We start from the raw sequence: 27,997 nt of genomic DNA on the forward strand, positions 1-27,997 counted from the left end.
GGGGCAGAACCAGCAGTGGCTGCAAAGTAGCCCTTTGCCTTTACTTCTATGGGATAGAGAGGCAGGGGATGTAAGGGCTTTAGTGACTGCTCAGGAAGGGCTATAACTCAGTGGTCTTGCATGCAAAAGGCCAAAGGTTTAATCCCCAGCTTCTCTAGGTGTGCTGGGAATGTCAGGAATGCTGGAGCACTGCTGCCAGTCAGTGTAGATAATATTGAGTTAGATGGACCAATGTTGTGACTTGCACACAATGGTGTGAGGCAGATTCCTATGTTCTATGTACAGCAGTGAGGCTTTTGCTTCTCTTGTGAACGACAGCCAAAGAAACTCACACACACACACACACACCCCAGTATCTTAAAACCAGTTTCCTCCCAGAAACTTACTGGATGTACCTAGGCATGTACTTAAATAACCACTAACAAGTGAACTTTAGTGGTGTGCCTAAGCTGAATCATATTCTGCTTGGAGACCTGATTCATCAGAATGCGCATCCCTTAATAAGGATTCAATCTAGCTATATCCCCAAGGTCTGCTAGATACCCAGGAGTTTCACTTAGCCCTCTACAGTGTTTAGCATAGGAGAATAAGAATGGGATCTGCTTGGCTTCTATGGATGGGAGTGTTTATCCTGTAACAGTTGTGGGATTTGTCATTAATACTACCCTATCAAGGAACCTCTTTAGCTTTACTTATGTAATAGCTACACAAAACATGCCTTCAAACAAATACAGGGAAGGAAAAGAACTGGGCTCAATTAGCATCTAACTTTTACAGTAGTACCTCGGGTTAAGTAGTTACAGTGGTACCTCGGGTTACATACGCTTCAGGTTACAGACTCCGCTAACCCAGAAATAGTGCTTCAGGTTAAGAACTTTGCTTCAGGATGAGAACAGAAATCGTGCTCCGGTCGTGCGGCAGCAGCAGGAGGCCTCATTAGCTAAAGTGGTCTTCAGGTTAAGAACCGTTTCAGGTTAAGAACGGACCTCCGGAACGAAGTACAGTGTACAGTGTACTGTAATTCGTTCCGGAGGTCCGTTCTTAACCTGAAACTGTTCTTAACCTGAATTATGGGGAGTGAGAGGTCCCCTCAGTCAAGCACTGGAGGTCCAATACCCATAGAGGATCCTTTAGGGCGAGATGGTCCTTCAAGGTGGGTCAGCTTTCCACTCCCACCCTCAGTTTTTACTTCTGCAGTGCTCAAAGGAACCAGGGCAGTCTCTGAAATCCCCAAAGGTGTCCAAGAGTGGGCTTAGTTTGCAAAGCCCCCTGGACACCTGGCAGGTAAAGGGTTTGTCTGACGAAGAGCACTTCTCCCTCACATTTGCAGCAGGTGTGTGTGTGTGTGTGTGTGTGTGTGATATATCTATCAATCATCTCTTGAAATCCAGGACTGAAAATCTCAGAAGACAAAAGATCCACTCACCTGTCCAAATCATACTTTTTGAGAGGTTCAAATTAGCTGGAAAAATACCACCAATGAATTTTAAATAGACTTATTCTGCACTGTGTCTCAAATTATTGTTCAACACAATCTGTTCCAAACTTTCTTCCTTTTTTTATTACATATCTTAACCACAAAGTGTCAAATTTATGCTAATTTAATCCATGACTAGCAGGATGGAATTCTTTTCAAGTTTAGTTTCCCATTATTTAAAACACAGCAAAGCTTCACACCATGGGAGAGAAATATAGCTACCAATTCTACAGTTCAGTTTCTGGCTTTTAACACTTTCAGATATTGGGGAGGGGTGGGGACACAATCTTTTCTGGCTGTGAATTACCGTATTTTTCGCCCTATAGGACGCACTGTCCCATAAGGCACACCTAGTTTTTTTGGGGGGAAATAAAGGGGGTGGAATTATTTTTCCCCCCCCAGGCGCGGGGCTGGGCCGGGGGAAGCCCGAGCTTCCCCCGACCCCAGAACAGGCAACTCTCCACAAGCCGCGGGAGCCCAGCGCAGGGCTCCCGCGCCTTGCGGAGAGCTGCGCGAAACCTGCAGAGCGAGAGGGGTCGGTGCGCACCGACCCCTCTCGCTCTCCAGGCTTCAGCGTAAGCCTGCATTCGCCCCATAGGACGCACACACACTTCCCCTTCATTTTTGGAGGGGAAAAAGTGCGTCCTGTGGGGCGAAAAATACGGTAATTGCTTCATATTCTCTGACAGCTGAGCAGCAATTAGTTTGGGTCCCAAGAGACTCAAATCAACCATGGTTAGGACTTCCCATCCCTACATGCTGCAGTGCCGTGAGCCATGAGCCATGGCTGGAGTAATGCGGATCCCCTGATCTCAACAGCCCTTGGAAAAGGAAAGAGGAACTGATTTGCTTCTAGACCAAGGTCCCTCTTTCCCTCCCTGCCCACAATTTCCTCTCAACGTATCCTGCTTGCTCTGAATTCCGGCTTCTGGTGCTTGTTTGCCTACCACTGTCAGTTTAGCTATTCAGGTTCTTTCCCACAACCCTGCTCCTCTTCTCATCATTCGGCAAACTGGCCATTTCTTGATATTTATATAACTCACAAATAATATAAATAACTTTTAAAAACAGCTAAACATCACTCCTACTTTGCATGAAGTGCTGACTTGATGTTCCGTATGCCATTGCTAGGTTTTGAGAAATGCATCCATGTAATATAACCGTTCCTACTTTTATAGATTGACAGAAGTTATTTTTTTCTTCTGCTCAACGTGTAGGTTAGTCAACTGCAATATCACATATGTCCATGCTTGTGCTTTGCTGGTTTTATTTGGCTGGAATCTAGAGTGTTCAAATTGTTGTACTCTAGGCATTAATAAAAGTTAAGCTGCAAAGGATGACAAGTTCCAACTCATTCTCCTCTTGTAAAGCTTTCAAAGGGGATTTCCCCTACTTTATGTTATTCTCCATCCAAGCATGCTGTATTATTGTGTGCTGAGGTTTACCCATATACTCTGATGACTGCATCCTTAAGCAAAGCCTAGCATCCATTTCTAATTGACTGCAATAAATTCCCTCTGAATAAAATTAGAGTTTAGATTTGCGCTATGATATTACTCTGCTACAGGATACCATGTCTTGGGAAAGTATGTTCAGTTTTATGTTTCAGATTAGCAAAAGGCAATGCCTGGGAGGGATTTCACACGTTACTGTAACATACAGTGGCATTTTGGGAATATACTTTATGGTACATGCCTTATTAACTACAAGATCAAACTAATTATCTGGCATTTAATAAAGATCTACAATCATATCATAGAATTAGTTCAATCTAAAAGTAAGGTGGAACGTGTACAGAAAACTTATCTATGCGATGTTATGCACGGATAACTTCACATAAATCAGATATGTAGGGTTTCCTGAATGAAATGGATCCTTTTTTCATTTGGCTTCAATCTTAATTACAGGATACAGTGTGTCTTGGCTGTTCTACTGGACAACCTGTGTTGGAAACCAGACAGGAGGAATGCATTCCTTTTGCTTCTGCTGGACATTTCAATCACCTTCAGTACCACTGACCATGGTATGGGCTGCCTGGCTCAGATGGGTCTTGCTTTGCCATGCTCTAATCCTTTTGGCAGGAGAATTTCTTAGAACAGTACTAATAGACTTCTGTTTTGCATCTTGAACATTAGCCTATGGTGTCCACAAGGGGATCCATCTTCCACTATGCTGATCAACATCCATATGAAACCGCTGGGAGACATGATTTGGGGATTTGGACTTCAGTATCATCAGTACGTTGATGACATCTTACTCTTTCCAACTGACTCCAAGAAGACCGTTGAAGTACTGTTCCTACTAATGAAGCAACTCCAACCTGAGTCACACAGGTACATATTTTTTTTTAGAACCAGCTGAATGTTTAAATTGGTCTCATACAGGGGTGGGCGATGTATCACAAGGCAAAAATTGCAGTCTGGTGATACACTGTGATGTTGAAACAACAAGCTACATTGGCCCCAGCCCCACAAGGCAGTTTCACCCCAGTGCATTGGGGGGCTGGGGGATGGTGCAGCTTGTTCCCAGCTCACACATGAGGTATTGGGGCTTCCTCAACTGAGGTGAGAGGGCAGGAGGAGTTTAACAGAGCCCCCACTCCAGCTCTGTTAAACTGATTTGCTAAGGAGTGTGCAGCTACCCATGCCTCAGCAGAGCAGTTTAAAGAAGCCAAGAGATGAACAAGTTGTATCAGCTGTTGATGCAGCTTGCTCCTCCCTCTGCAGTATGAGGGGTAGAGCGTGATGGTGGTATATTGCAGGTGAAACCACTGCCACTCACAAGTCCCTTTGTTACCAGCGGCCCTGGCAGCAGAGGGACTCAGGAGCAGTGGCAGTTTCACCTGCGATATACTGCCAGATAAAGCTGCCATCGTGCTCTGCCCCTCATACCAGTCCTGGGTGATATGTCACCCAGGCCTCGTCTCCTATCAGTGTGCATGTTTCAGCTGTGCAAAGGAACCATTTTCACAATAAATTCAACCTGAGATTATTTTCAGATGAGTTGAACCTCTGAAATAATCCAAAGAAATCACACCCAAACAATTGTTCAAGGAACTTTAGTGTTTGTGTAATTTCTGAATAAATCTTTTACTGTTTTGGGACATGGTCAATCACCAGACAGCTTCTCTACGTTGGTTTTTTCTTATTAATTTTAAAAGTAATATTTCTAACATTCCTTGTTGCATTTTATAATGCTTTCATTAAACAGTTTGTAGATTATTACCGTATTTTTCGCCCTATAGCACACACTTTTTCCCCTCCAAAAATGAAGGGGAAATGTGTGTGCATCCTATGGGGCGAATACAGGCTTCAGGAAGCTCTGCGCAACCCTCAGGAGCCCGGCGCCAAGTCGCGCTGGACTCCCGAGGTTGCACAGAGCTGCCTGCCCTCCCGGGCACCGGGCAGCTCTGCGCAACCCTCGGGAGCCCGGTGCCAAGCCGCGCCGGGCTCCGGAGGGTTGCACAGAGCTGCCTGCATTCCGAAGCCTCGGGCGTGCTGAAGAGCTCGCCCGGGCTTCACACAGCTCTCCGCAAGCCTGGGGAGACTGATAGCAGGCTGTTCTGGGGGCTGGGGTCAGGGGAAGCTCGGGCTTCCCCCGCGCCAGCCCCGTGTCTGGGGGGGAAATATTTTTTTTTATTCCCCCCCCCCCAAAAAAAACCTAGGTGCGTCCTATAGGGCGAAAAATACGGTAATTAAAGACCTGCTCACACATGCTATCATTTGATTTAAAAAATCACTTGTCTCATCGAAACTTGAATCGAATCATACTAACATATTTTGCATGCATGCCTGCCTTGTCTGAAGGTTAATCCACACTTTGCCTTTATTATTTATAGAATTTGTATGCCACCCTATAACCGGAGGTCTCAGGGCGGTTCACAGAACAAGATCAACAACCCAATAACACCCCTCTTAATATTTTGTTCAGTTTGTAGTGTTCATACATAATTTTTGTGCTGATGTTACAATTGCTGGAAGCTCTCTTGATGGTCTTGTGGTATGAATAAGGAGGAAAGGGGTATATTGCTTCTGCTGCCTCAGCTTGTTTTGACAGCTGGATGAGGGCAACAGGCCCATGGGCTCCAGTGGTGAAGAAATGCTTCCTATGTGCACATGATTCTGCCTGAGTTTTAAAGGTGCCTGAAACAAGCAAGGGCCAGACAGGCCTGGGCAATGTATCACCCAGGACCGGTATGAGGGCCAGACAGCAATGACTGTTAACTCAGCGATATATCGCGGGTGAAACAGCAGCTGCTCCCGAGTCCCCCTGCCTCCAGAGAGATTCAGGAGTGACTGCTGGGTGAAACAGCCCTCTGGCTCTCATACCACCAGCAGACGGCTTCTTTAAACTGCTCCACTCAGTTGAGCAATTTAACAAAGCCCCACAGGGGCTTGAATAGCTGAGAAGTGGGCAACTGAAGGCAGCCTGCTTCTCAGCTGATCAACCCCCCCCCTCACAGGCAGCTGCCAAGGTGGAGGGAGGGGGTTGAAGCCAGACAGATGGCGCATTCCTGTGGTGGCCTCATCCACTGCTGCCTTCGCACGGGACAGAAAGGTAGCCCACATGTGCAAAAGCAGAGGGAACCCTGAGAATGGGGCCTGACAAGCACCGCTGTTCAGCTGCCTTCGCCCAGGAGGGTGGGCTGCATCTTTTCTCCTGGCCGTGGGAGCCCATCCCTCTAGCTGCATCAGCTCTGGTCCCGGGATGAAACCACCTCAGCAGCAGTGATGACAGTTTCACTCCGGTGCCTGGCAGGACTGGGGCCAATGCAGCTTATTCCACACTTTCAACATCACAGTGTACCACCAGACTGCAGTGTTGAAAACCTAACATTGCCTAGCCCTAGACTTCAGCTTTAATTCTTGTCATACATTTCTTCTTCCCTGCATTATGTTTATGTGAAGGTTGTGGCATCATTCAAGTATTCAGAGCATTTATATGAAGCCATTCTGTCTTGGGAACCCAAAGCAGATTACAAATAAAAGCACAACTACCATTAAACAGTGTAATATTGTAGATTACTGCTGTCTCATGAAGCTCCTAAGGCCAACCCTTCTTTTCATGGAGAGGATGCATCTTCATCAATAGTAAGGCTAAGGTTAAACGCCTGAAAAACACAATTCATTACCTGAATCTCTAAAGTCATCTCGGCAATCTGATTCTGTTGATTGTCTATGACCTGTTAGGAGAAGAACAAACAAAAATGCTCTTTGTATCTCTGATGTATCTAATTTGTTGTAAAGGACATGCACTGCTATAAAAAACACAACAATTTAGGATGCTGCAAGATCAGGAATGAAATTAGTAACAAGAAAAGCCTTATGATGCTGTGGGGGCAGTTATGGGGTAGGGGAAAACATGCTCAGAAATGGTTGGAAAGTGGTGGAGACAGAGGGTGTCTTGGTCTGCCCTGCCTAAGTGCACAACCGCTTAGTGGGGGCAAGTAGGCAATCAGCAACTGCAGAATTACATGTGCCTGACCTCAACTGCAACCTCCCCACCCCCTGGGTGTGGACAATACTGAGCTAGATGGGCCAGTGGTCTGACTCTGTACGTTACTCTTTCTGGGGATAGTTTATCCTCCCATCTTTACTGCCACCCAGTGGCACCTGCCAGTGCTTCACTGGCTGCTGTTGGAAACATATATTGGGGCAGGGAGACACAACAACAGGTTGACAATATAGTAACAGCAAACATCAATAGCAAAAAGAGCTCTTCAGACACAGGTAGATCATCTCAGTTTAATGAATGTACCTTGCTAGCTTTCTCATTTTTCTCTTTGAGGCTTTCGTTTTCACTCTGAAGCTGTTTTGTGTCCAACATAGGAAGGCGGACACCATCTTCCAGGCATTTTTCTACCTTCTGTTGCAGGCTGTAGTTTGGATTTGAAAAGGCAAAAAGAAAGCAGAAATTGCATACCAAAACTCTAGAGTCAAATCCTGTGCAGGAAATAAGTAAGCTCTGCAAAAGTGAAAGATTCCGTACACAGATTCATTCTTGGAGATGTTTTATGGTTAATGCATGCTATTGGAGTGGGTTTGCACATTTATGTTGACAGGTTCATTTTAGGAAATGATCCTGTAGACAGCCAATTCTTCCTCAGAGTGCCATCAGAACCTACAGCCCTTTATAGCAGGGATGGTACCCTCCAGATGCTGTTGCCACTGCAAACTTCTAGCATTCCTGACTACTTACCATGCTGGCTGAGGCTGATGGGAATTGGAGTCCAAAACCTTCTAGAGGGCACCACATTGGCTGCCTCAGTGTTACAAGAGATTAACTAGAATTGCAGCATGACTTGGTGAATATCTGAAATCAGGCTTCCAGATGACTAGCTGCCTGGGGTCAGCAGAAATTCCCCCAATCTCTGGTTACGCAGAGTCCTTGGTAACCTACCCCTGTCAACAACACTCAAATGCCCCAGCGCGGAGAAGAATCACACTTCTGCTTCCCTCCGCCTCATCTTTCAAAAATGAAAACACGAATGATGACAATGACAATTGTTGTTTAAATTTAGAAACGAGACTCTGCTTCAAATATTTATAGACTTTCAGGAGACTGCAAAGCCACCCTGGTGGATTACACACTCACAAATGCAATAGGTACCAGATGTAAGATGGAAACAATGCACCCAGTGATCTGGCTAACTGTCCCAAATACCTAACCTTTCATCATTTGAACAAAGCTTTTGTGGCATGCACTTTTAAGCAACGCAGGGTCACGAACTGAAATGTCACATGTTTCAGACTACTGGAAATTAAATTCTAAAATGGCTTCCATTACCTTTATTGCATAATTTCAAATGAGTGTTCCTTTAGCTTTTGTTTTTTAAAAGCCTTTTATAAAACGATAGATTCTCAATAAAACAATTCTAAATAAATTAGTCTAAATTCTAAATAAATGACATTCTCTCATTTTAACATCCATCTGGGATTGTTATCCTGCTTTCTGTTTCTTTGTAACTACAAATCCATTGCGGAACAGTTGCAGCTATTAAGGCAGCTCAGAGACAGTAACGTATCCAAAGCCATTTAACAAGTTAACAACTAAGTAAGAACTTGATCCCCAAGGCAAAACTAACTTATAGTAACCAGACCGCACTCTTTCGACCCGTCAACCAGAATGGAATGTTCATTCCTTTGATTTCGCATTCACCAACCAAGTGGTCAGTGGGTTAATGCATGTCATGGTATCTCTGCCCTACTGATGCTAACTGGGGAAACATATGTCACAAATGACACCTGAATGCTCCTCTGGAACTTGTTATGGTAAGTAGGAATGTTTCCATTGTACCATAAACTTTAGGCAGATGCCCTGCAAATTTCTAGCCAGAATATGTCAGCTGTAGGGACTGTTCATTCGGCAAACTGCAAATGTGGTTGCTTGGTGTGATTCCCTTTAACCAGGAAACAGTAAGGGATGTCTGTGTGCTCCTAAGCTACTGTGCAGACAAGTCCCCCTTATTTCCTCTTGTTTGTAGTTCAAACAGCAAAACTAGACTTTGAATTTACACGACAGCTTTGACATGCCTGAAATTAAGATGTAAGTGGTGGCTGGAATAGTACCTGAAGTATTTCTAATACCTTCAACAAGACTTCTTCAACCAGATGGCATCTTTCTATGAGATTGATTTGGTCCACAAGTGAACAGTTCAAGGTCCCTACTCTAGACAAGTACATCATTAGTTAGTAGACCTCACTCCTCAGCAACCAGCCAGGCTTTCTGTTACATCCTTCTCAGCTCAACCTCATATTTCTCATTTTCAACCCTCTTTCCCTAAAAGCAGCAATTCAACATTGCCCACGTATTAAAAATGATATTGCTGTAGTCTGACACATCTCAGTTGTGCTTTGCAACATACTGCATCATTGCCTTCTGTGTAGTGCAGTCTGGCGTTTGACATTACAACAGAGTTCACGTGAATCTCTTCACCAAAACTGAACTGACGCAGAAGGGAATAGAAAGATCCTAGAGAGTCATAAACGACAGATCAAGTTAATTATTCATACCTCTGCACTGCTGTTACCAATTCTTTTTCTTTCTTCTTTTGACAAACTAGCTGCAATTCTTGTTCTTTACACTGTGTTTTGGACTCTTCTAGAGCCTTTTCGAGCTCAGCCAAAGTAGCTTTCAGCTGCTTGTTCTTTTCTTCAAGAACTTGAAGCTAGAGAGAAGCCAAAATATTTTTTTATATAGAAGCAAATATAAATATTTTTATATAGAAGCATGTTTACTGTAGATCAAATAACCAACAAAGTGGTGGTGGCGTTGTTAATTTATTCATACAATGCTTTCGAACACAGTAATACAATACTGGGTTAATAGAACAGAATATAACTGAACTTCCTGATGTGCATAACAAGACACTGAATTGTCAGGTTCTTTGTAACCATATGTTGCTCTTCAGTGGCAAGTATTATAATAGGCAATAGGGTGCATTTTGTTTCTATGTGGATGGATATTCCACTGATGTATGATTCGAAGTACAGTAGATGCTTGGACACCTTTATCAGAGTATTTTTCATCCAGACCCACTGATGATTGGAGGATTTAATTTTTTTAAATCATATGCATAAGCCCTGATATAAACAAGACTTAAATACTACATAATCTGAATCCAGCTTTACAATATTTATTGGCAACTCAAAGTGTTGTTTGTCCATATCAGGTTGCTTAAGTTGTATTTCCTCCTACCTGTCATTCAAGACTGTTTTTTTTTGTTATTTTAAAATGATCCGTGTACTATGATACATTGAGTTATATTTGCAGTTCGTTTGATGTGTCTGACTTTTTTATTGTGTCTCAGTGCTAAATGATCATGAACTATTTCTTTTCCTATTTCTTGTCATATGGTATTCTTTAACATGCTTCAAGAATCATATTGTTTGCAAATTGGCAAGCAATGTTTCCAGGACCTCTGAAGGTCATGGATCAATCACACTTTACTGTTCTCAAGAGGTTTGCTTCGAGAAGCAGAAACAAACAAAAAGGGAGTCAAAGCTTCAACATGATGTTAGAAATGAAACAGTTTAAAATTTATTAGAAAATGGAACATTGTCAATGTGTTTCGGAATATAACTTTATTCAGGAGCAAAACCATTTAAAAATTGTATTCCACATATTGTAGTCATTTGTTCAAAACAGGTTTCATCAAAATAGGAGGGAATAGATCAAAATGCAGCAGGCACACTGAACTTTCAATAAATGGTTCCACTTTAAGCATGTTTCTGAAGCTTCATCTCCCTTTTTTTTTGTTTCCAGGGTGTTCCTTTTTTGGGCTCTCGTTTTATAAAACATCTGCAATCATGGGTCAAACCAACAGTCTCCTTGAATTTATTAATTACATTGCATTTTGATTTATTTTTTTATGCATAACAAAGGCCCTCACTTCTGCTGACTTTTCTTAGATATGTGTATGATGATGATGATTATAAAAAAATCTTAATGTAAACATTGCAGCAATGTATTACTATGCCAGACAAGAACAAAAGAAACCAGATACTGTTTTTCGTAATTATTTGTTCCCTTAACAGAAAAGGAACAGAATATAGATGAAGAGCAACAAATTTAACCTTTGAGTTTTGGCAACTGCAAATTTCTTATTATTAAATCATTGAGCACAATTCACTAGAACATTATGAGATCTGTTTAGGAGCTTTGGGGCAGCACTCAATCACTTCTACAGGGCTTATGCAGAGATGTTACAGGCGGTCATGACCTTTTAATGTTTACCCAAGGACATTGTGAGCAAGTATTATGTTCTGTGATTCATAATATGCATTTAGCAAAAGCTCTAGGTGAAACACAGATTACCTGTTTACTTTGACTTTCAACATCATCCAGTGTTGGCAGGTCAGCCAGGTACTTTTCAAGAGTTTCAATTCTTCTCTGTTTCTCTTTGTTTTGCTCCGATTCTTTTTGGCATTTCTTTTTCAGGCTGCTTATGTACCTGTCTCTAGTTTTGAGCTAGAAAGAGAGTAATATTGCATCTCATTCTTTGAGGTTGGAATCAAATATGCACAAGATAATCTGAAAGATTTCTTTGATACTTAAAACTCAGTAGATTCTGAAAGTTATTTTCTCAGCAGGGAGTAGAACTGTTTTTATAAATAAAAAATGGATTGTTATAGGTCATTTATCTTTTTAAAAGCTAAGAGCTCTTGCTGACTATTTCCATAGCTAAACATTTCTTTACTGTTTAAAAGTAGTTAGGTGTGTGTTTATCAAAAGATGCTTTTCCTTTATTTAAACTAGCAGTCCGAAAACCACAAAACATATATATAAACACAAATGATTGGTTTGCTTTTTTCTTTCTTCCAAAATAGAGCAATTAAAAATTTTGCTTCTGTGATTGTATGGATTTGAGCTTTAGAGCCGTGGGCAGTTTCACACATAATCCCTATCAGTATCTTGTACATACATTTTTTTTGTGCCCACCCCCCATATGTGGAAATGTGAGCAAGAGCCTCTGTGAAAAAATGTCTACAGAATAAGGAAGCCCTGCTCATTTGCTACTGCAAAAATCTTGTAGACGTTTGGTTACTAGTCACTATGAGAATTTGAAACTTGCTTCCATATTCTGTAGCTTGTATCATATTATATAAGCAAGGCCACATGTGAAATATCCATGCTAGGCATGGCCTTTGAATGTATACACAAATACCTTTCCAGGAGTGGGGTTCAGCCAGGAATAGAAGTGAGAGGATAAATAAGGAGGAACTAAGGAATTATAATGGCCACTAATAAGGCTCACAAACAACTTCTCCAAAATATGTCCTATGGGCCTATTTCTTGGATGTATGACTGCCATAGATATAAGAAAAGTTTCAAATCTATACTCCTAATCCAAACAGCACATGATCCAAAACTAACATCCATCAGAAGATTTCATAATAGCTGTTTTTTTTTTTTAAGTTTTTGTTTTTTTAAGTTGGTTTTTTGGGGGGAGGGATTGTGCCTTACATAACCCCTTTTCTTCCACAGCTTGGGAGAACAAAATTAGCAATTATTTGCTTCATTTTCATAATGTGCAGAACTGATCTAGTCTTGGTTCCAAAGGCTGTTGCATTAGCTGCCATTTTGGCTTTTTCAGTAGTAGTGTGGTCATGAAAGAGGCTCCAATAGATAAGGTGAAATGTACTACAATTGGCACTGCTCTAAAATCTCTCAAATTGTACTTTTCCTCAGTCTCTATGATTTCTGTGCTCTAACGATTAAAAAACTAAGAGCAATTGTAACACTGGAGGGATTACGGTGCAAGTAAATTAAATACACACATTCACCCTGTCCCATCCTCCAAGATAATGCAGTGCAGCTCCAGTAAAAAAAAAGTTTCCCCTCCAGAGGAATAAAGCTGTATAGAATGGTAGTATCAGCCCTGTGAGTCATATAGGGGGGAAAAGATGCTATGGATCATTCATAAGCCTTAAGTACAGCCAACTTGTCTGAGAAATATATGTTCTTGTCTCAGCAATAAAACCATTTGGGAAAGTGCAAGACCCACCTTTTCTTCCATCTTCTTTTTATCTTCATTGGCTTTGTTTGCCATTTGTTTGAGAAACTCACTGAGTTGTAGCTCCTTACTCTGCACTGCTGCAAGCTTTCGTTCCAGCTCGTCCCTTTCACAATGGGCCACAGATCTCTCTGCAAATTGAGACTGCATCGCTGTGCTCTCATACTGAGGCTGCTTTGAAGAAGGAAAGGAGGGAAAGGGAACAGATGAGAAGATGCTGTTCTAAACCTTTCACCTGGATCAGAGTGGCCAACTGTGAAGAGTGAATGCTGTTTTAAGTAATGAACATACAGAAGTGGACAACAAAGAACCTATTGTTTGTAATATTGAGCTATAGCACACATCCAGTTTCCAGCTGATATCCCAGCATATTATTTGTATTTTGTGGTATTTTATGTTTTGTTGTACTTGCATATTTTGTTGTACCATGCACTGATATTTTATGTAGGGGACAGGGTCTATAAGTAGTTTTATAAATAAAAAAATATGCATCTGAGCATGAAACAAAAACAAAAATGAGTTTGGCAATTCATTTTTATGGAATTCAACATGTACAACAAACCATGTCAGGTCAACTCCCTCCCACCTTTAGTCCTCCCCTCCAAACACAGGGAAAGACGTTTCACAAAACTTAACCTTATGGGGGAAATTGTCATAGTCGCTTTCTCAAACCATTTATCTGCTCTCAACATTTTATAGACTGTAGTGCTCAGGCCTAATCTAGACAAAAAGGTTATCCAATGGCAAAATTGTTCATCAAGAATAAAACCTCTAACCTACATTCTGAAATAGTACAGCTGCTCAGATTCTTTCATGATGCAACACAAATAATTATTTCATTAATACGTATCTCTTCACTTTTGTATCTGAGGTGTTTTAAATTCCAAGCTTACAAATTGTAACGAGATACTAGTTTTGATATGCAATACGGTTATGTATTTAACCATAATTTGATTTGTCTGGAAGGCAAAACTTTTTTTGCATTTCTCCAAATGTAATACAAGTTACTATGAGATGAGTCTGGGCTTGCCTTTCTTAATAACAGATGTGTGCAGACTATCCTGATGATTTAAAAATAATAATTCATACCTGGAAACTACTCATGTAAGGGTCTTCACAATTCACAATATGCCCGAGCCTTGCTTGCTGAGCTCGGAGTTCATTCTCCCTTATTTTCTGATATAAAAGGTTAATTTGCTGGTTCTGCCTGTAATTCATAAGAGAAAGAACAGAAACAAAGAAAGAACGCATGAAACTTGAATCATGCTTCCCAGTATTTCCATTTTCACCCTCTTGTCGATACATCTCAAAGTTGTTCCACAACTTTGTATTAACTATGGAAGTGAAACTGCCATGAGCAGATCAACATTCTGGTATGAGTACATTAGCTCTAGTGTGGCTATAGAAGATTCCTGCCTGTGGGGACCTCCTGATTCCCTTCAGTGCATTTGGCAGCTCTTTGTGAACTGAAGCAGATCACTTGCTGCTCCTCCTAAGGTGAATGGAGGCCTGCTATGCCTTCACAGTACTATCAGAACTCTAAATTGAAAACTTGGGACTATATGTCACTTTTGTTAAAATATGATGGGCTGTATACAATCGGTGTCCATATGCCAATAGAAAACTGTTTGATTCAGTGAAGGCTTCAACCATCCCCTGTAATATGCAATGGCTCAATATACCTGACTATTCCATTTTGTTATAGGTGAATTCAATGCAATATTTGCATAACCAGCTGTTACTTGCACATATTAACTTAACTATACTAAAAGTTGCTTGCAAAAAAATAGAACAAAAATGTTTCATTTATTTCTTATGCAATTATATTTCACAGTATTAATTCTCACAGTAAATCTAACATGAGCTTTAAAAAGTTGTCAAAGTATTCAGAAAGGATGCCAAAATGAACTGCAAAAACATTCCCTACCATACATATAATCCTATAAATCTCTGGAGTTATCTGACAATAAAAGGCCTTGTGCCACGTACATTTCGTTGCTGATAATGTTGTATGGTTGCTTTAATCCTTTGTTACTCCAACAGCTGTTGCTATTAATCCACTGTATAACCACACAATGATAGGGCTCTGCTTTTAAAAAAAGATAGCATGGTGATCTCACAAGCCTAGTCAGAGTGCAGCAATGGAAACTATATACTCGGCTGTCTGCCAGTCTGCAGGTAATTCTAACATTTTCCAATACATTCCAGATAGTAAGACCTCAAGTCTCTGCTATGTAGTGATCTGAGTCTACATACAAGAGTGGAATCCTTATTCTGCAACATTCAAAACAATTATTTTTCTCTCTCCAACATTTGCGGTATTTCCCCTCTCTTTTTGTCTTACATTCTTCCAATTATCAGCCTCTATTCTTCCATCCTAATGGTACCTCCAGTTTTCCACCTCTTCATTTGATCATTCTCCCATTTAACCCTCCATACCCCTTATAGAGTAGAAACTACTTCTTACACAAACCATATTTTTTGAATTATATGCTATATTGAACTCATATGCTCCATAGATGGGAAGTCTTCTCTAAATAGTTGTTAACAACAGCATGGGTGCAATAATGAACTTTCGAAATGCTTGGTTGGGTATCGCTGGTCTGAATGTTTACTGGGTCATTTGATTCTCTTTCCTTCAGACATGTGTGTAAGGTAGCAACAACCAATCTCTGTAACTATTAAACTAAAAACAGTTAGCTTTTGTGCCCCATAATATAGTCTCATCACCAAAAATTATACTTGATTCCTGCCAATAGTATCCACACTTTGAGTAATATTTGTATCTGACGAAGTTGCAGACTTAATGAAACCAATGAGCCTTAAAAGATAAAGGTAAAGGGACCCCTGACCATTAGGTCCAGTCGTGGCCGACTCGGGGGTTGCGGAGTTCATCTCGCTTTATTGGCCGAGGGAGCCGGCGTACAGCTTCCAGGTCATGTGGCCAGCATGACTAAGCAGCTTCTGGCAAACCACAGCAGCGCACGGAAACGCCGTTAGCCTTCCCGCCGGAGCGGTACCTATTTATTTACTTGCACTTTGACGTGCTTTCGAACTGCTAGGTTGGCAGGAGCAGGGACCGAGCAATGGGAGCTCACCCCGTCGCAGGGATTTGAACCGCCAATCTTCTGATCAGCAAGCCCTAGGCTGTGTGGTTTAATCCACAGCACCACCTGCGTCCCTTCAATGAGCCTTAAGACCATGAATTGCAGTGGATCTGTTCTGAGTATGACTTAGATGCAGTCCTTTGCATCCAAATGCAAAGGATTATACTTTTAAGTCAAGAAACATTTTTATAGTGTAAATAACAAGCCAAACTGAGAGGAAGAATTGCCCTTTTAGAAAATTAGTAATGATAGATAAATATATAGTTCTGTATTGAATCCATGTTTAATATTGTACTCTATATTAAAAATTTTAAATTGTAAGTTGTTTCAAGACTTTTCTGAACTTTTACTTTTACTGAACGAGTGAGCTGACAATATGTATTGTCATTGTGGTGTGTATTCTGTCCTCTTGAAAAACTATCTTTCTTTTTCTTATCTGTATGAAAATTGACACTGAAAAATTAAACATTTAAAAATATTTAAATTGTAAAACCATTTGTCACTTTGCCCTATCTTTTTACCTATTCCTGTTTTAGTAACCCACAGCATGGGATTTACTTTAACTTTTACATATTCTTTGTAAACCACTTACCAGTTTTATGTAAAATTAAGTGGTATACAAATTCTGCTAAATAAATAAAACACAGTACAATAAGCTTCAAAGGGACTCAGATTTTGTGAGACAAAGCAGTCACTCAGAAAAGATCCCCATTTTTTAATTTGCTTTAGATATGCTTTAGATAACACTGTTCAAATGTTAGTGTAAGAACTAACATTCCCTCCGTATTCATAAACCCAAAAACTAAACAATTAAACATATGTTCAGTTCCTGTTTAGCTTCATTACCATTTTTAGACTTTCCAGTTTAGTTTCAGCTCAGACACAAACATTTTTTTAAAAAATGGTTCAGTAAAAGTTCAACCGTTTTGAATCTAATTTTGAGTCAGTTCAGAAACATTTTATATAGACTTATTAATGTAGAACTTTTACAACTGCAGTGTAACTCCTGAAAAATAAATGCATGATAAAAGAAAGCATGTTTATACATGCAGTTTGCATGCACTAATGCACTATCTTCAAGAACTCAGCAAGTCATATTTGACAGCTGTATGATAAGAATTAATTTTAGCCCCCACATAGTCTTTGTACATCAACTAGCACAGCAGGAACAGAAAACATAATTTTAGTTCATTTCAGGTATTTCAAGTAGATTGTCAAAAGTATTTCTTCACATAGCGTATAACAATCCTAAATATGGTGACGGCCATGACCTTACATGGCTTTTAAGGATACAGTTGGGACACCACAACAAAATGTTGCAGTGCATACCTGCTTTGCATGTGCTACTTGAGCCTGAGACGGCTGAAAAAAACAAACAAAAATAAGCAATGTGTGTTTTATTTCATTTGCAAAATGCATCTGTGTGTGTGTGTGTGTGTGTGCGCGCTCGCGCGCATATATATATATATAAAAGATACCTGCTTCTGAACAATTTTGCTGCTATCTGACCTGCAATTTAAATCAGACTTACTTCTGGGTAGGCATGTACAGAATTAAGTTATACCCAGCACAAGGTTCTAATCCTTGTAATGAAACAGTATTTTGTTCACGAGACCCCAAACCCCAAAAGTATCCATTTCAATGGTCAGGAAATTAGTTATTAGTTAACCACAGTTCTAATAGTGGCACTAAGCCAAAGATTCAGCAGCTGTTTCAGGATTTCAAACATCATTATGCCCTGTGGAATGAGATCTCTTCCCTCAAATCCTAAGCTTTGTATTTACCTTCCCTTAAAAGCCCTTTGAGTGTCCCTAAGCTGTTTAGAAAAGAACGTAGCAATTGTTGATGAGTGTGCTATTATTTTCAGAGAGTGATGTCATACGTTTAGCATTTGGCATTTATTCACACTACCATTCTAGGCAATCCTTGCCAAACCGACACTGCCAGCCAGCACGAGCGTTGGAAATGCATAGCATGCAATGGCCAATCAAGGTCAGAACAATCCCAAGTGTTGCAAGACAATAGTTGTAATGTGTGTATGCTTTCAATAGAGTGAAGCAGCAAATATACTACTTAAAACCATACAAGAATCCATTGCTCCCTCTAGTGTTAAAAATGAAGTCATGTGGTATTCAATATTTTTTAACTAATCAAAAGAAGTCATGTACAGTGGTGCCTCGCAAGACGAAAAGAATCCGTTCCGCGAGTCTCTTCGTCTTGCGGGTTTTTTCGTCTTGCGAAGCAAGCCCATTAGCGGATTAGTGCTACAGTATTAGCGGCTTAGCGGGCTTAGTGGATCAGCTGATAAGAGGCTTAAGAATAAGCTGATAAGCGGCTTAACGATCAGCTGATAAGCGGCTTAACGATCAGCTGATAAGCGGCTTAACGATCAGCTGATAAGCGGCTTAGCATCAGCTGTTAAGCGGCTTAGCCATCAGCTGATAAGCGGTTTAGCGGCTTGGGAAAAAGGGGGGGGGAAACCCCGCAGGAACTCGCAAGACATTTTCGTCTTGCGAAGCAAGCACATAGGAAATTCGTTTTGCGAAGCACCTCCAAAACGGAAAACCCTTTCGTCTAGCGGGTTTTCCGTCTTGCGAGGCATTCGTCTTGCGGGGCACCACTGTACAGGAAAATGAAACAAAACAAGAAATAACCCTTCTTTAGCTTAGACAGAAGGGAGTAAAATGCTTACACATGTGTTAAATTCTGTTTTGTTTTGTTTTGTTTTGTTTCTTTCTTTCTTGATGCATTATAAAAACTCTAACTAGACTACTCCTAAAATAAAACGTAGTATTAATGTGAGCTCCATATTCTTAAAGGAGCTCACTCGTCCATCAAAGAGTCATTAACCTCTCTCTCTTTCACTGGACCAAAACACATGACCAGACCGAAGTGTTAAGAATTTTATTTTATTTTACTGACAGAATTCTTATACCACCCACTAATTGTTAATTCTCTGAGTAATGCATATGCTCAATTGCCACTCAATCTTACCCATTTTGGCAGTTTCTGGGGTAATCATATTCCTTTACTATGTGACTAACTCTTTATAGTTTCCATATTCTCAGCATGCTAATCAAGCAGTATTAACGTGTGCTTCTTCTTTTTGCATTTTTGTTGAGGCAAATGAGAAGGGGCTGGGGACCCCTATGCAAGCTCATAGCACTTCTGATCACACTTATTGTAGCTTGTCACATTACAATGAGTGCTATACAGGGCCACCACCCCCTCCCAAGGGACCATGAGGGGTTACAAAGGAAAAGGGACCCATTCCACTATAACATCCAAGTATAATTTGCAACTTGTTTGGCATCAGTATCAAACATTTCTTACACAAATTAAGTTAAAAAGTCCACAAGGAGGTTAGTGAGCCTTTGTAAACAACGCTGTGCAATAGGCCTCATCCTATGACTTTAGCAATAGAAGTACACACAAAAATGGGAACTACCAAATGAAAAAAACTTTGAATTTGTTTCTGTTACCTAGAAAGGGCTCTCATGACATCTGTGAAAACCTTGATGAGGTTAGGATCTGTTAAAGATGGGACTGCCATTAATTTTGAAAGCACAAATTGCAAGGATACCATATTCATGTCAAATATGCTAGATCAATCCTCTAGATCAGTGGTTTTCAATCAGTGTGCCGTTGCATCATGGGGTACCTTGAATGATGGTTAGGGGTGCAGCAGGCAATACTGGCCTCTGTCCCTCCTTCCTTCCCTCCCTCCTCTCACGTCTCTACCTCCCCAAGGCTTGCACAGCTGTTTACTGCAGCAGCCCTGGCTATAAGCTCTCTTTGGGGCGAGGGTGGTGGAGCGGGGGCAGCTCAGAGATCAGAGGCGGCAGCAGCAGCTTCCTGGAGGACTCCCAAGGAGAGTGGAGAGGAGGCTGAGCATTCGAAAGAGGTTGAGAGGCTGCCAGCTCTGCAGGCAAGGGGTAACATAACTGGGCCCCTGAGCCCCCAGGGGTGCCGCAGAAAGAATGTAGTTGGTCAAGGGAGCTGTGGACTCAAAAAGGTTGAAAATCTCTGCTTTAGATACATCAACTCTGCTGAGAGCCATAGAGCTAGAGAAGAATATTAAACAGGAAATGCTGTCAATATATCAAGATTTGATTACTTAGATTTGATTACTTAGAAAATTAGAGGCTCTTGTATGGTACTGTATGGTATTCACAGTTACTATATGGGGTTCCATGCACCTGAATGCAATACACACTATGTAACTGATTCATAATGTAAAAGATTTGAGACTCATTCCTAATTTTGCATCCTGCTCACACTGAAATCTGTAAACTCTAGCATGGGTGCACCTGTTAACTCTGTTTTGTCTGTTAGATTCCCAATTAAGCAATACTCCTGAGACAAATACAACGGTTTCATCAATTCTCCGTGACTCAAGAATGCCATGAATCAATTGTGTGCTGAATTTTCTTTTGCCAAGAGGGAATAGTGTTTCTCTTTCTCAACACTATTCATTATTTATGAACTTCCATCAAGTTTCCTTCCCAAATTGTTCTTTTGTTATAATTAAAAGTCCACAAACATTTCAGCTTTCCCTCATATGCTTTCCCTGTCCCTTTCTCTACCATGTCTAGCTCTATGATATCTTTTTTGAAGTGTGATACCCAGAAGTTCTATATCTTAATGCTTTGTATATGAAAGATCCCAGAGCCAATCCCTGGTATCTCAGTCAAACAAGACTGGCAGCAGTGCTTGGGAAAAGCAACCTTGGAGAACAGTCAGAGGCAAGACGAACCAACCGTCTCACAATAAAAGGCAGCTTTATAATTCCAGAACTATACCTGGTACCACTGATTAACATGATGATACCTGATTTTTTTTCAATCCTTCTCCTGGTCATTTCTACTGTTCAGCTATTTATGACATTGGATGTGAAACCCTTGTACTCATCTTTCATGTTTGTTTGGGGGGGGGGCATAATCATTTTTGGAAATCAGTCTCTGGGACACTCAACCAATTTACAAGGCAACCTCCAAGCAACTGGAGGTAAGATAGAGTTTACTCACCGATCAATCACAATCTCTTTTTGCCTTAGCAATCCTTCTTTGATTTTCATCAGGGATTCCCAATTGTTGAAATCCTGAAAGCTTGCAGCTGGGTAACTCTGATGAGATGATCCACTCAGAACCTGGGAAGAAATGCGCAAAAGAATATTGTCAAAGAGCAGAAAAACAACACTTACTCACCCATTTATACATTTAAAAGTGCTTAGTTGAGAGAAATCTATGTTTAGAAAGCCTATTGGAAAGCGGTCCCTCCTTTGGTCTTCCTAGATGAAACAGAAACCTGGCAAACAGTAGTTTTGCCGTTTATAAAGTCTTCATCTGCAACATTTCCTTGCTTTGTTCTTTGATGTAAGTGAAAGCTAACTGAAGTCTCACATTGGCTTCTTTTTGTGTGATTTTTCACTGGTTTATTATCTGAGGGCACAAATAAAGCATCTTGCCTCATATCAGCTATGCCATTGACAGTCTGTGCTGCTTAGTAGGAGTCAGTGAAAGCAGATCTTGTAGTATAATGCTGTGGTGAGGTATAGTGTAAATGCACCAACAGGTCTGCCGGAATGACTCTGTGCATCCCTCCTCGTAAGCAGCCACAACCCAGCTGCCAGGTGGTCAGGTAAGCACCTCCACTCCACCCTACGATCAGCTGCTGCATTATAGACACCATTAAACTAATGGCCTCATTCTTCAACTTTACTTTTATGGTGAGAGTGATTAAAAAAGTAAATCTTGATACTTGGTGAGGACATGAAGTTGCTATTTTTAGTTGCTATCTATTTCAAAAGAATACGGTTATGCAAAAAAGTGGCCTGTAAATTGGAATTACACCACAATCCTTATTCATACAGGTTTAACTATATACAAGTATCACTTCCTTATCAGTAACTAGACAAGCCGCCACATGTTAAAAGTCAATTCCAAACCCTTATAAAACATATTAGTGGGAATTTTTGCTTTCAATCCAATAGGTACGTATGCTTGGAAGAAATACCACCCAGGAACAAAAGGAATGGCTTTAGGATATTAAGGGATTCAGTGAGTTTTAGATTAGTTTCTGTCCTAGGGTGAATAAAACAATATGGTTTTCTTTTAGCATATAAATGGGTATCTATTGCTTCTCATAAAATCAACTGATGGACTGCAAGAGTTCAAAAAACCCAAGATAAAATACTATTACGAATATGTAAACATGTAGAAGTTTGCAGGGAGAGACAAGAACCCAAGAAGAAAGCAGCTGGATCAGACCAATGGGCCATCTAGTTCCACATTCTGGGTGGGATTCATCTAAGGAGCCCCATCAGTGGAAGCCCTGCTTGACTTCTGCTTGCCAGTGGGGCTTTCCTCCCTCTCCCCTCAATTGGATCTAGCAGAGTTGGGAGAATCCCCAGAACAGCATAGAAAGGGGGAGGAGAGAGGGGATTGTTCCATCTGGCAAGCTGAAATGCTTGTCCAGACAGAACATTCGTACTAATGCAACACTGAATTCACCACCTGTACTTGTGTTGTTTTTAAAGAAACTTTAGTGTTCAGACGTAATTGTTTTTGCTCCTTGTTCCAAAGCACACACTTGATTTTTCCACTACTTACATCCAACTCTTCCACCCCTAGTGCTATAAATATACTTCCCTTGATACAGCCCAGAACAACAAAGGCACTCTTGATTCATATAGAACACATGGTGTTGAATACACACAGCAGGTTCCTAAGCAGATTAAATTCTATGTTACTATGTTACTGAAAGACAAAAGTAACTGGTATTCTTAAATATTGATGTTAGAATTCTAAAGGATCCAATCAACTCTTTATTTATTTTTAATTGTGAAGAATCCCTAAAAAGACAACTGTTCAATTCTAAAAGTAAGCTCTTTGAGGATTATAGCTGAACTGCTTTTTGAGTTTAGTATGACACAAAAAAGCACAATAGAAGGTTTTTAAAAACATAACATAAAATTACTCAAATCAGAACACTTGAAATATATGAAATTTCAAGTATTACTCTATATACAGGTGAGGCTTTGATATCCACCTGTGTCTTCAGCTTTGGTTTCCACATTTTAACCATGAAAGCGCACCATAGACAATCCAGAATATAACAAAGATAGCGAAGTATTTGGAACATACAGTATGCATAGTAAATGGGTGAAGGACAGAGCAATTGCCCTAGGAAAAGAAAAGTTAAAGAGATCATGAGAACCATTTTCAAGTATTGCCTTGCTCTGATAGCAACAAGCTGTTTCCACTGAAACCACTAAAATGGAGATGGAAAGCTGTTTTAGCAGTGGTTTCAATGGAAGCTGCCTGAAGCTATTGAAGAAGTTGCCCTCTCCTGTGGAGGAGGGGAAGCGGGGGGAGGGAGTGTGTCTTGCTCCAGCAAAGGAACAACCAGGAGCTCACTTTCAGCTCCCAATTATCCTCTTGTGGCAATGTTGATACCTGCCCCACACTGGACAGCACCTATAACATCAGCTATGGGGCGGGTGAGCATCTTTAGAGGAAATGGCCTGGTGGTCCAAGTCTGGCCTGCAGGCAAGATGTTCCACACCCTTGATATAAAGGCATTCCAATTATTGAAAGAATAGCTTTAAAATAGCAAGCAGTGGTCTCATATTACATCAACACAGATTTAGGTTGGCAAACAGTGCAAGGTCCCTAAAAGAATGGTGAATTTAAATGAAGCCTTCCACTGCTGGGGACTGAAATAGGTTACACAAAATTATTTCAGTTTCTGATCCTATTGCCCTTTATATTATATTAGAGATCAATGAAATAGCGCATACTGGATGCATACACCTTTCTTTTAGGTTCCACAGATTGTGCTTTTGCTCAGTGGTGAAGCCTGTGTGCTATTACACCCCCCCCCCCGCGCGCTTTTCCCCCTAAGGCCACTTCCAGACAGCAGCTCTTTCACCACCAGCATCCTAGTGAGGGCTTTGAAGCAACAGTGCTATGTTTTGTAGTATCATCATTGTGCCATCTACATGGATCTATGAGCCTACCTTTGACTTTCCAAGGGCACATGAACAGATTATGTTCACATGCCTCTCACTAAAGCTCTCCAGCTGATAAAAGAAGCAACCTTCTGGAAAATCGCTAAGTTCCATGCTGCCCATTTTGTGTATTAGATTTTGCACTTGGGAACTGATTTCTCAATACTAAACATATGTGTATTCAATTAACAAAAAACCTTTTAGTTCAACATGCTGTGTTAAGGGCTTCCCATGTTCATGCAAGTTCCAAAATACAAGGAAATTACAGCTGTTATGACCACACCCTGGAACACTACTGGAATGCTGGAAGCTACCATTCCATGTTACAAATACCCAACTAGCAGCCAATATCACTCATGCAGAATGAAAGACCAGTCTTTGTCTCTATATAATGATAGAGAATTTGACAAACACAACTGGCTATTTTAAGAGAAATGCAGAAAGCTAAATTAAACACTAGCGGAGTGTTTCCATCATGGGCTTCTAAATGACACAATTTTAGTGTAAATTTGTCCACTGATTCCACAAACTGATGGAACACTAAATAGCTAATAGAGGCACTTGCACCTTCATTTTTGTTCAGTGTTACATAGTTACCCATTCTGCTTCTACTTTCCAGGTTAAGCAGTTTTCCAAGAAATGCCCCCCGCCCTTCAGAAGAAGAGTCACTGTAATCCTAGCTAAACTACGAGAGGAAAAAAATACTATTTTTATCTCATTTGTGATTTATCTAATTCATCTTCTTTTATAACACCTCCTGGAGCTAGTACACTTCAGTGACAGAAGTGTCTCCAGCGGGGTGACTCATACCACATACCTATGGACCAGCTGAAAAACCTAACACATAATGTTAAAACAAATTGAAAAAAGAAAACAATTCCTTTTAAGCCCTGCACCAAAGTCAGTAACACATTTGCCAGAAAGCCTTCCACTTATATTCTGGCCAATATTCTGGACAACACTTCTAGGTGGCACTTCAGATGACGTTCAGAGCAAGTGTGTCTGGAATTTTCCAGAGATAACAGAAGGTCTGTCCTAAGTATAGAAGCACTTGTTTTAATAAGTGTTCATATTATCTTCCCATTACATTCGAATTCTCTAGTGATCTTTACAAACTATCACCTTCTTTGAAATGTGTTTAGCATGTTATAAAGGAAAACATCACGATCAAGGGATAGTAAACAAGAATGTATACTAATACTAATATTAGTAGTGATATAATAATCATCGGGTGTTAGCGCTACTGTTAAATCAAAGATCAAGAAATGTCAACTGTTTTGGTTGACTGAAAACAAAAGAAATCTTTGGGTTGCCTGTGGCCTACATACATACAACATACAAATACACTTTAACGACAGCTCTTCTGTCAATCTTCTATAAGAAGTAATGTGAATGTATATGCCAGCAACATTTTAATATGTGCTCATGTGTAACGCAGTGCCAAAGTACAATGGAGGGCTTTCCAAGTGTTGCATGCACATATTTTAAAAAATGACCTTAATAAAGATTCAGACTCCTTCAGATTTAGAAGTTACTTGTTGGCATCTGTCTTAGGAGACAATGGAAGAGTGCACCTTTCGAGGGTAAAGTCAAAGCACTGGAGTTTTACAGCACCAGCTGTGGCTGTAGAGATATGGGAGTAACATGTTTTATTGCAGGTGGGGTGGATGAAGGCATCCAATTTTGCTGCAGCAGATGCACCATGGTGATTCTTCCCAGTAATCATTCCTCTGGTCACTGCTGTGGATGCACAACCTGACTGTCACCAGGCACTGCGATAGTCTGCAGAGGATTCCCATAAGGCAGGGTTGATGTCAGCAGCATTCATGTCACATTTGCAGTTATCTTTGTGATGCAGACTTGGGTCTGGCAACAGGCCTAGTGCCTGAAGCCATCCTTCTGTAGAACATGTCCTTGGAGATCTTGCCAGCTTCCATTCTGTGGATATGACCAAGCCAATGTAAATGTCGCTAAGGCATAAGGGCGAACATGCTGGGAATATGGGCTTGGGAGAAGACATCTTTGTCTGAGACTCTGTCCTGTCATGTGATGCCCAAAATCTTCCTAACACAGCACATATGGAAGGCATTGAGGAGTCGCTCCTGGAGGTTGTAAATTGCCCAGGACTCACTTTCATAAAGCAGAGTGCTCAACACACAAGCCTGGTAGACCAGATATTGGTATTGGATGTTAGCATCACACTCTTCCATACCTTTATGGAGAGGCAAGTCATTGCAATAGCTGCCTTGCCAATACCCTTGTCCAGCTTGGCATTGATGAAAAGGTTGCTGGTATTGGTGGAGTCCAGTTTGACAAAATTGTCTACCACCTCAAGCAAAATAATAATAATGTTATTATTTGTACCCCACCCATCTGACTGGGTTGCCCCAGCCACTCTGGGTAGCATGTGGTCACCAGTGCTGATGAGGTCAAAGGCCTTCATCAGATCTATGAAGGTGGTGCCCAAGGAGTGTCTCTGCTCTTAGCATTTCTCCTGCAGCCAGTGCAGTGAGAAAATCAGATCAACTGTTGACCTCTGAGCTCTAAACCCACATTGTGACAATACACCCTTTAGTGAATAGCTGTAATCTGTTGAGATTTACACAGGCGAAAGCTTGCCCCACAGTACTCAGCAGGGAGATTTCATGATAGCTGATACAATAATGGTGGGTCACAATTGTTCTTGTAGAGGTTTGCAATGCTGGAGTCACACGTGTCCTTGTGGTGCAGATCCTTGTTCCCAACAATGCAAGATGTGGCCATGGAGTTGTGTCATGAGGAAGGAACTGAAGCTGGCTTTCAGCCCTTTTGTTGGGATTCTGTCCTGTCCTGGGGCTTCACCACATGCCTGAGAGTTGATGGCATTCTTCAGCTCATTAATGGAGGGAGGGATATCCAGCACTTCCAAGAGAAGGGGAAAGCCTAGATGCTGTCAAATGCAGTTACTTAGAGAGCAGGATTCTATTATCTAGCCAAAGTATGAAAAGGATCCCCCCAAAAAAACAAAAAAAACCCCATGTCTGCCATAAATTCAACAACAACAAAGAATCAAATAAAATGCAGCATTTTCTTGGATAGACAGGAAAAACATAATGCAGTCTTGATTACAGATTAGGCATGTGGAGCACTATGACAATCAGATGAAGTGTTCCTTCAGGAACGCAGCAGGACTGGTAAGGAGCAAATGCACAAGAGGAAGGAGGACCCACCTGCTACCAATGTGACTATTACCATCCGGAAAAGCAATCAACTTCTCAGGCTCTGTAACCGTTGTAATTGCAAGAAGGCCATGAAGAAAACGGAAAAATTGTCAAGTAATTTATTGTGGGGAATAAGTGAAAGGGCTTAACGATTTGGCTCTGTTCCAAAAAAACTAACCTCTACCACTTGACACCATGAAGGGTGCTTGATAGGACACTTGACTTTTAAAAGTCAGCAGCTTGATAAAGGCCATCTGAGGAAAACCTGTGTCTACCATCTTTACAGGAATTCGAAGGGCTGCCTTGCGTGAGTAGAAGTTGTGCTCGTGAATGAAAATCCATGAAAATATAACAGTGAGCATGAGAGAACATGTAACTAGTTCAAAGACCCTTAAATGGCCAGTGGCTGTGTCATCCACAGGTTTTCTAAAATGGGATGCCTGTAGAGTCTCTCATTTTACATGTGTGCATGTTTGTAGATATGGATGGGAACTCATTAAAGTGCACTCCTCATTTAAATGTGTGAGAAGCAGTTATGGTCTAGATTAGTGGTGGTGAACTGTGACTTCCAGGTGTTGCTAGATTCCAACTCCACCAGCTCCAGCAGGCCTGTGTTAAGTATGATGTGATTTGTTGGAGGGCTATGTGTTGGCCATCCCTGGTTTATATAGATGTTTCTTATAATCA

General features: G+C 40.9%; 1 protein-coding gene and 1 long non-coding RNA gene across 10 annotated transcripts in view; one reads left to right on the forward strand and one right to left on the reverse strand.

Annotated features, from left to right (window-relative positions):
- LOC308473904 overlaps nt 1-9,482 on the forward strand; it is a 36,239-nt gene extending 26,757 nt beyond the window's left edge. For 2 of the 5 annotated variants that reach the window (XR_013984381.1, XR_013984383.1), the window contains 3 exons: nt 3,385-3,500; nt 3,613-3,810; nt 5,316-6,496. This is a non-coding gene — a long non-coding RNA (uncharacterized lncRNA). Of the gene's footprint in view, nt 1-3,384; nt 3,501-3,612; nt 4,847-4,934; nt 4,972-5,315; nt 6,497-7,351 lie in introns of those variants that run through there. The other 3 variants (XR_013984380.1, XR_013984382.1, XR_013984384.1) reach the window with 3 other exon arrangements.
- The window catches only part of CEP85L (centrosomal protein 85L), a 90,027-nt gene that overhangs the window by 3,764 nt on the left and 58,266 nt on the right, over nt 1-27,997 (reverse strand). For 4 of the 5 annotated variants that reach the window (XM_080999577.1, XM_080999580.1, XM_080999581.1 and 1 more), the window contains 7 exons: nt 21,127-21,248; nt 14,082-14,199; nt 12,984-13,166; nt 11,294-11,446; nt 9,490-9,644; nt 7,235-7,352; nt 6,609-6,659 (listed from right to left, as the gene is read on the reverse strand). In XM_080999577.1, the coding sequence (XP_080855703.1) occupies nt 6,609-6,659; nt 7,235-7,352; nt 9,490-9,644; nt 11,294-11,446; nt 12,984-13,166; nt 14,082-14,199; nt 21,127-21,248 (900 nt within the window). The remainder of the gene's footprint in view (nt 1-6,608; nt 6,660-7,234; nt 7,353-9,489; nt 9,645-11,293; nt 11,447-12,983; nt 13,167-14,081; nt 14,200-21,126; nt 21,249-27,997) is intronic. The other variant, XM_080999578.1, reaches the window with a different exon arrangement.

The sequence above is a fragment of the Podarcis pityusensis genome (genome assembly GCF_964106645.2).
Source record: "Podarcis pityusensis genome assembly, chromosome: 3".
Taxonomy (NCBI): domain Eukaryota; kingdom Metazoa; phylum Chordata; class Lepidosauria; order Squamata; family Lacertidae; genus Podarcis; species Podarcis pityusensis.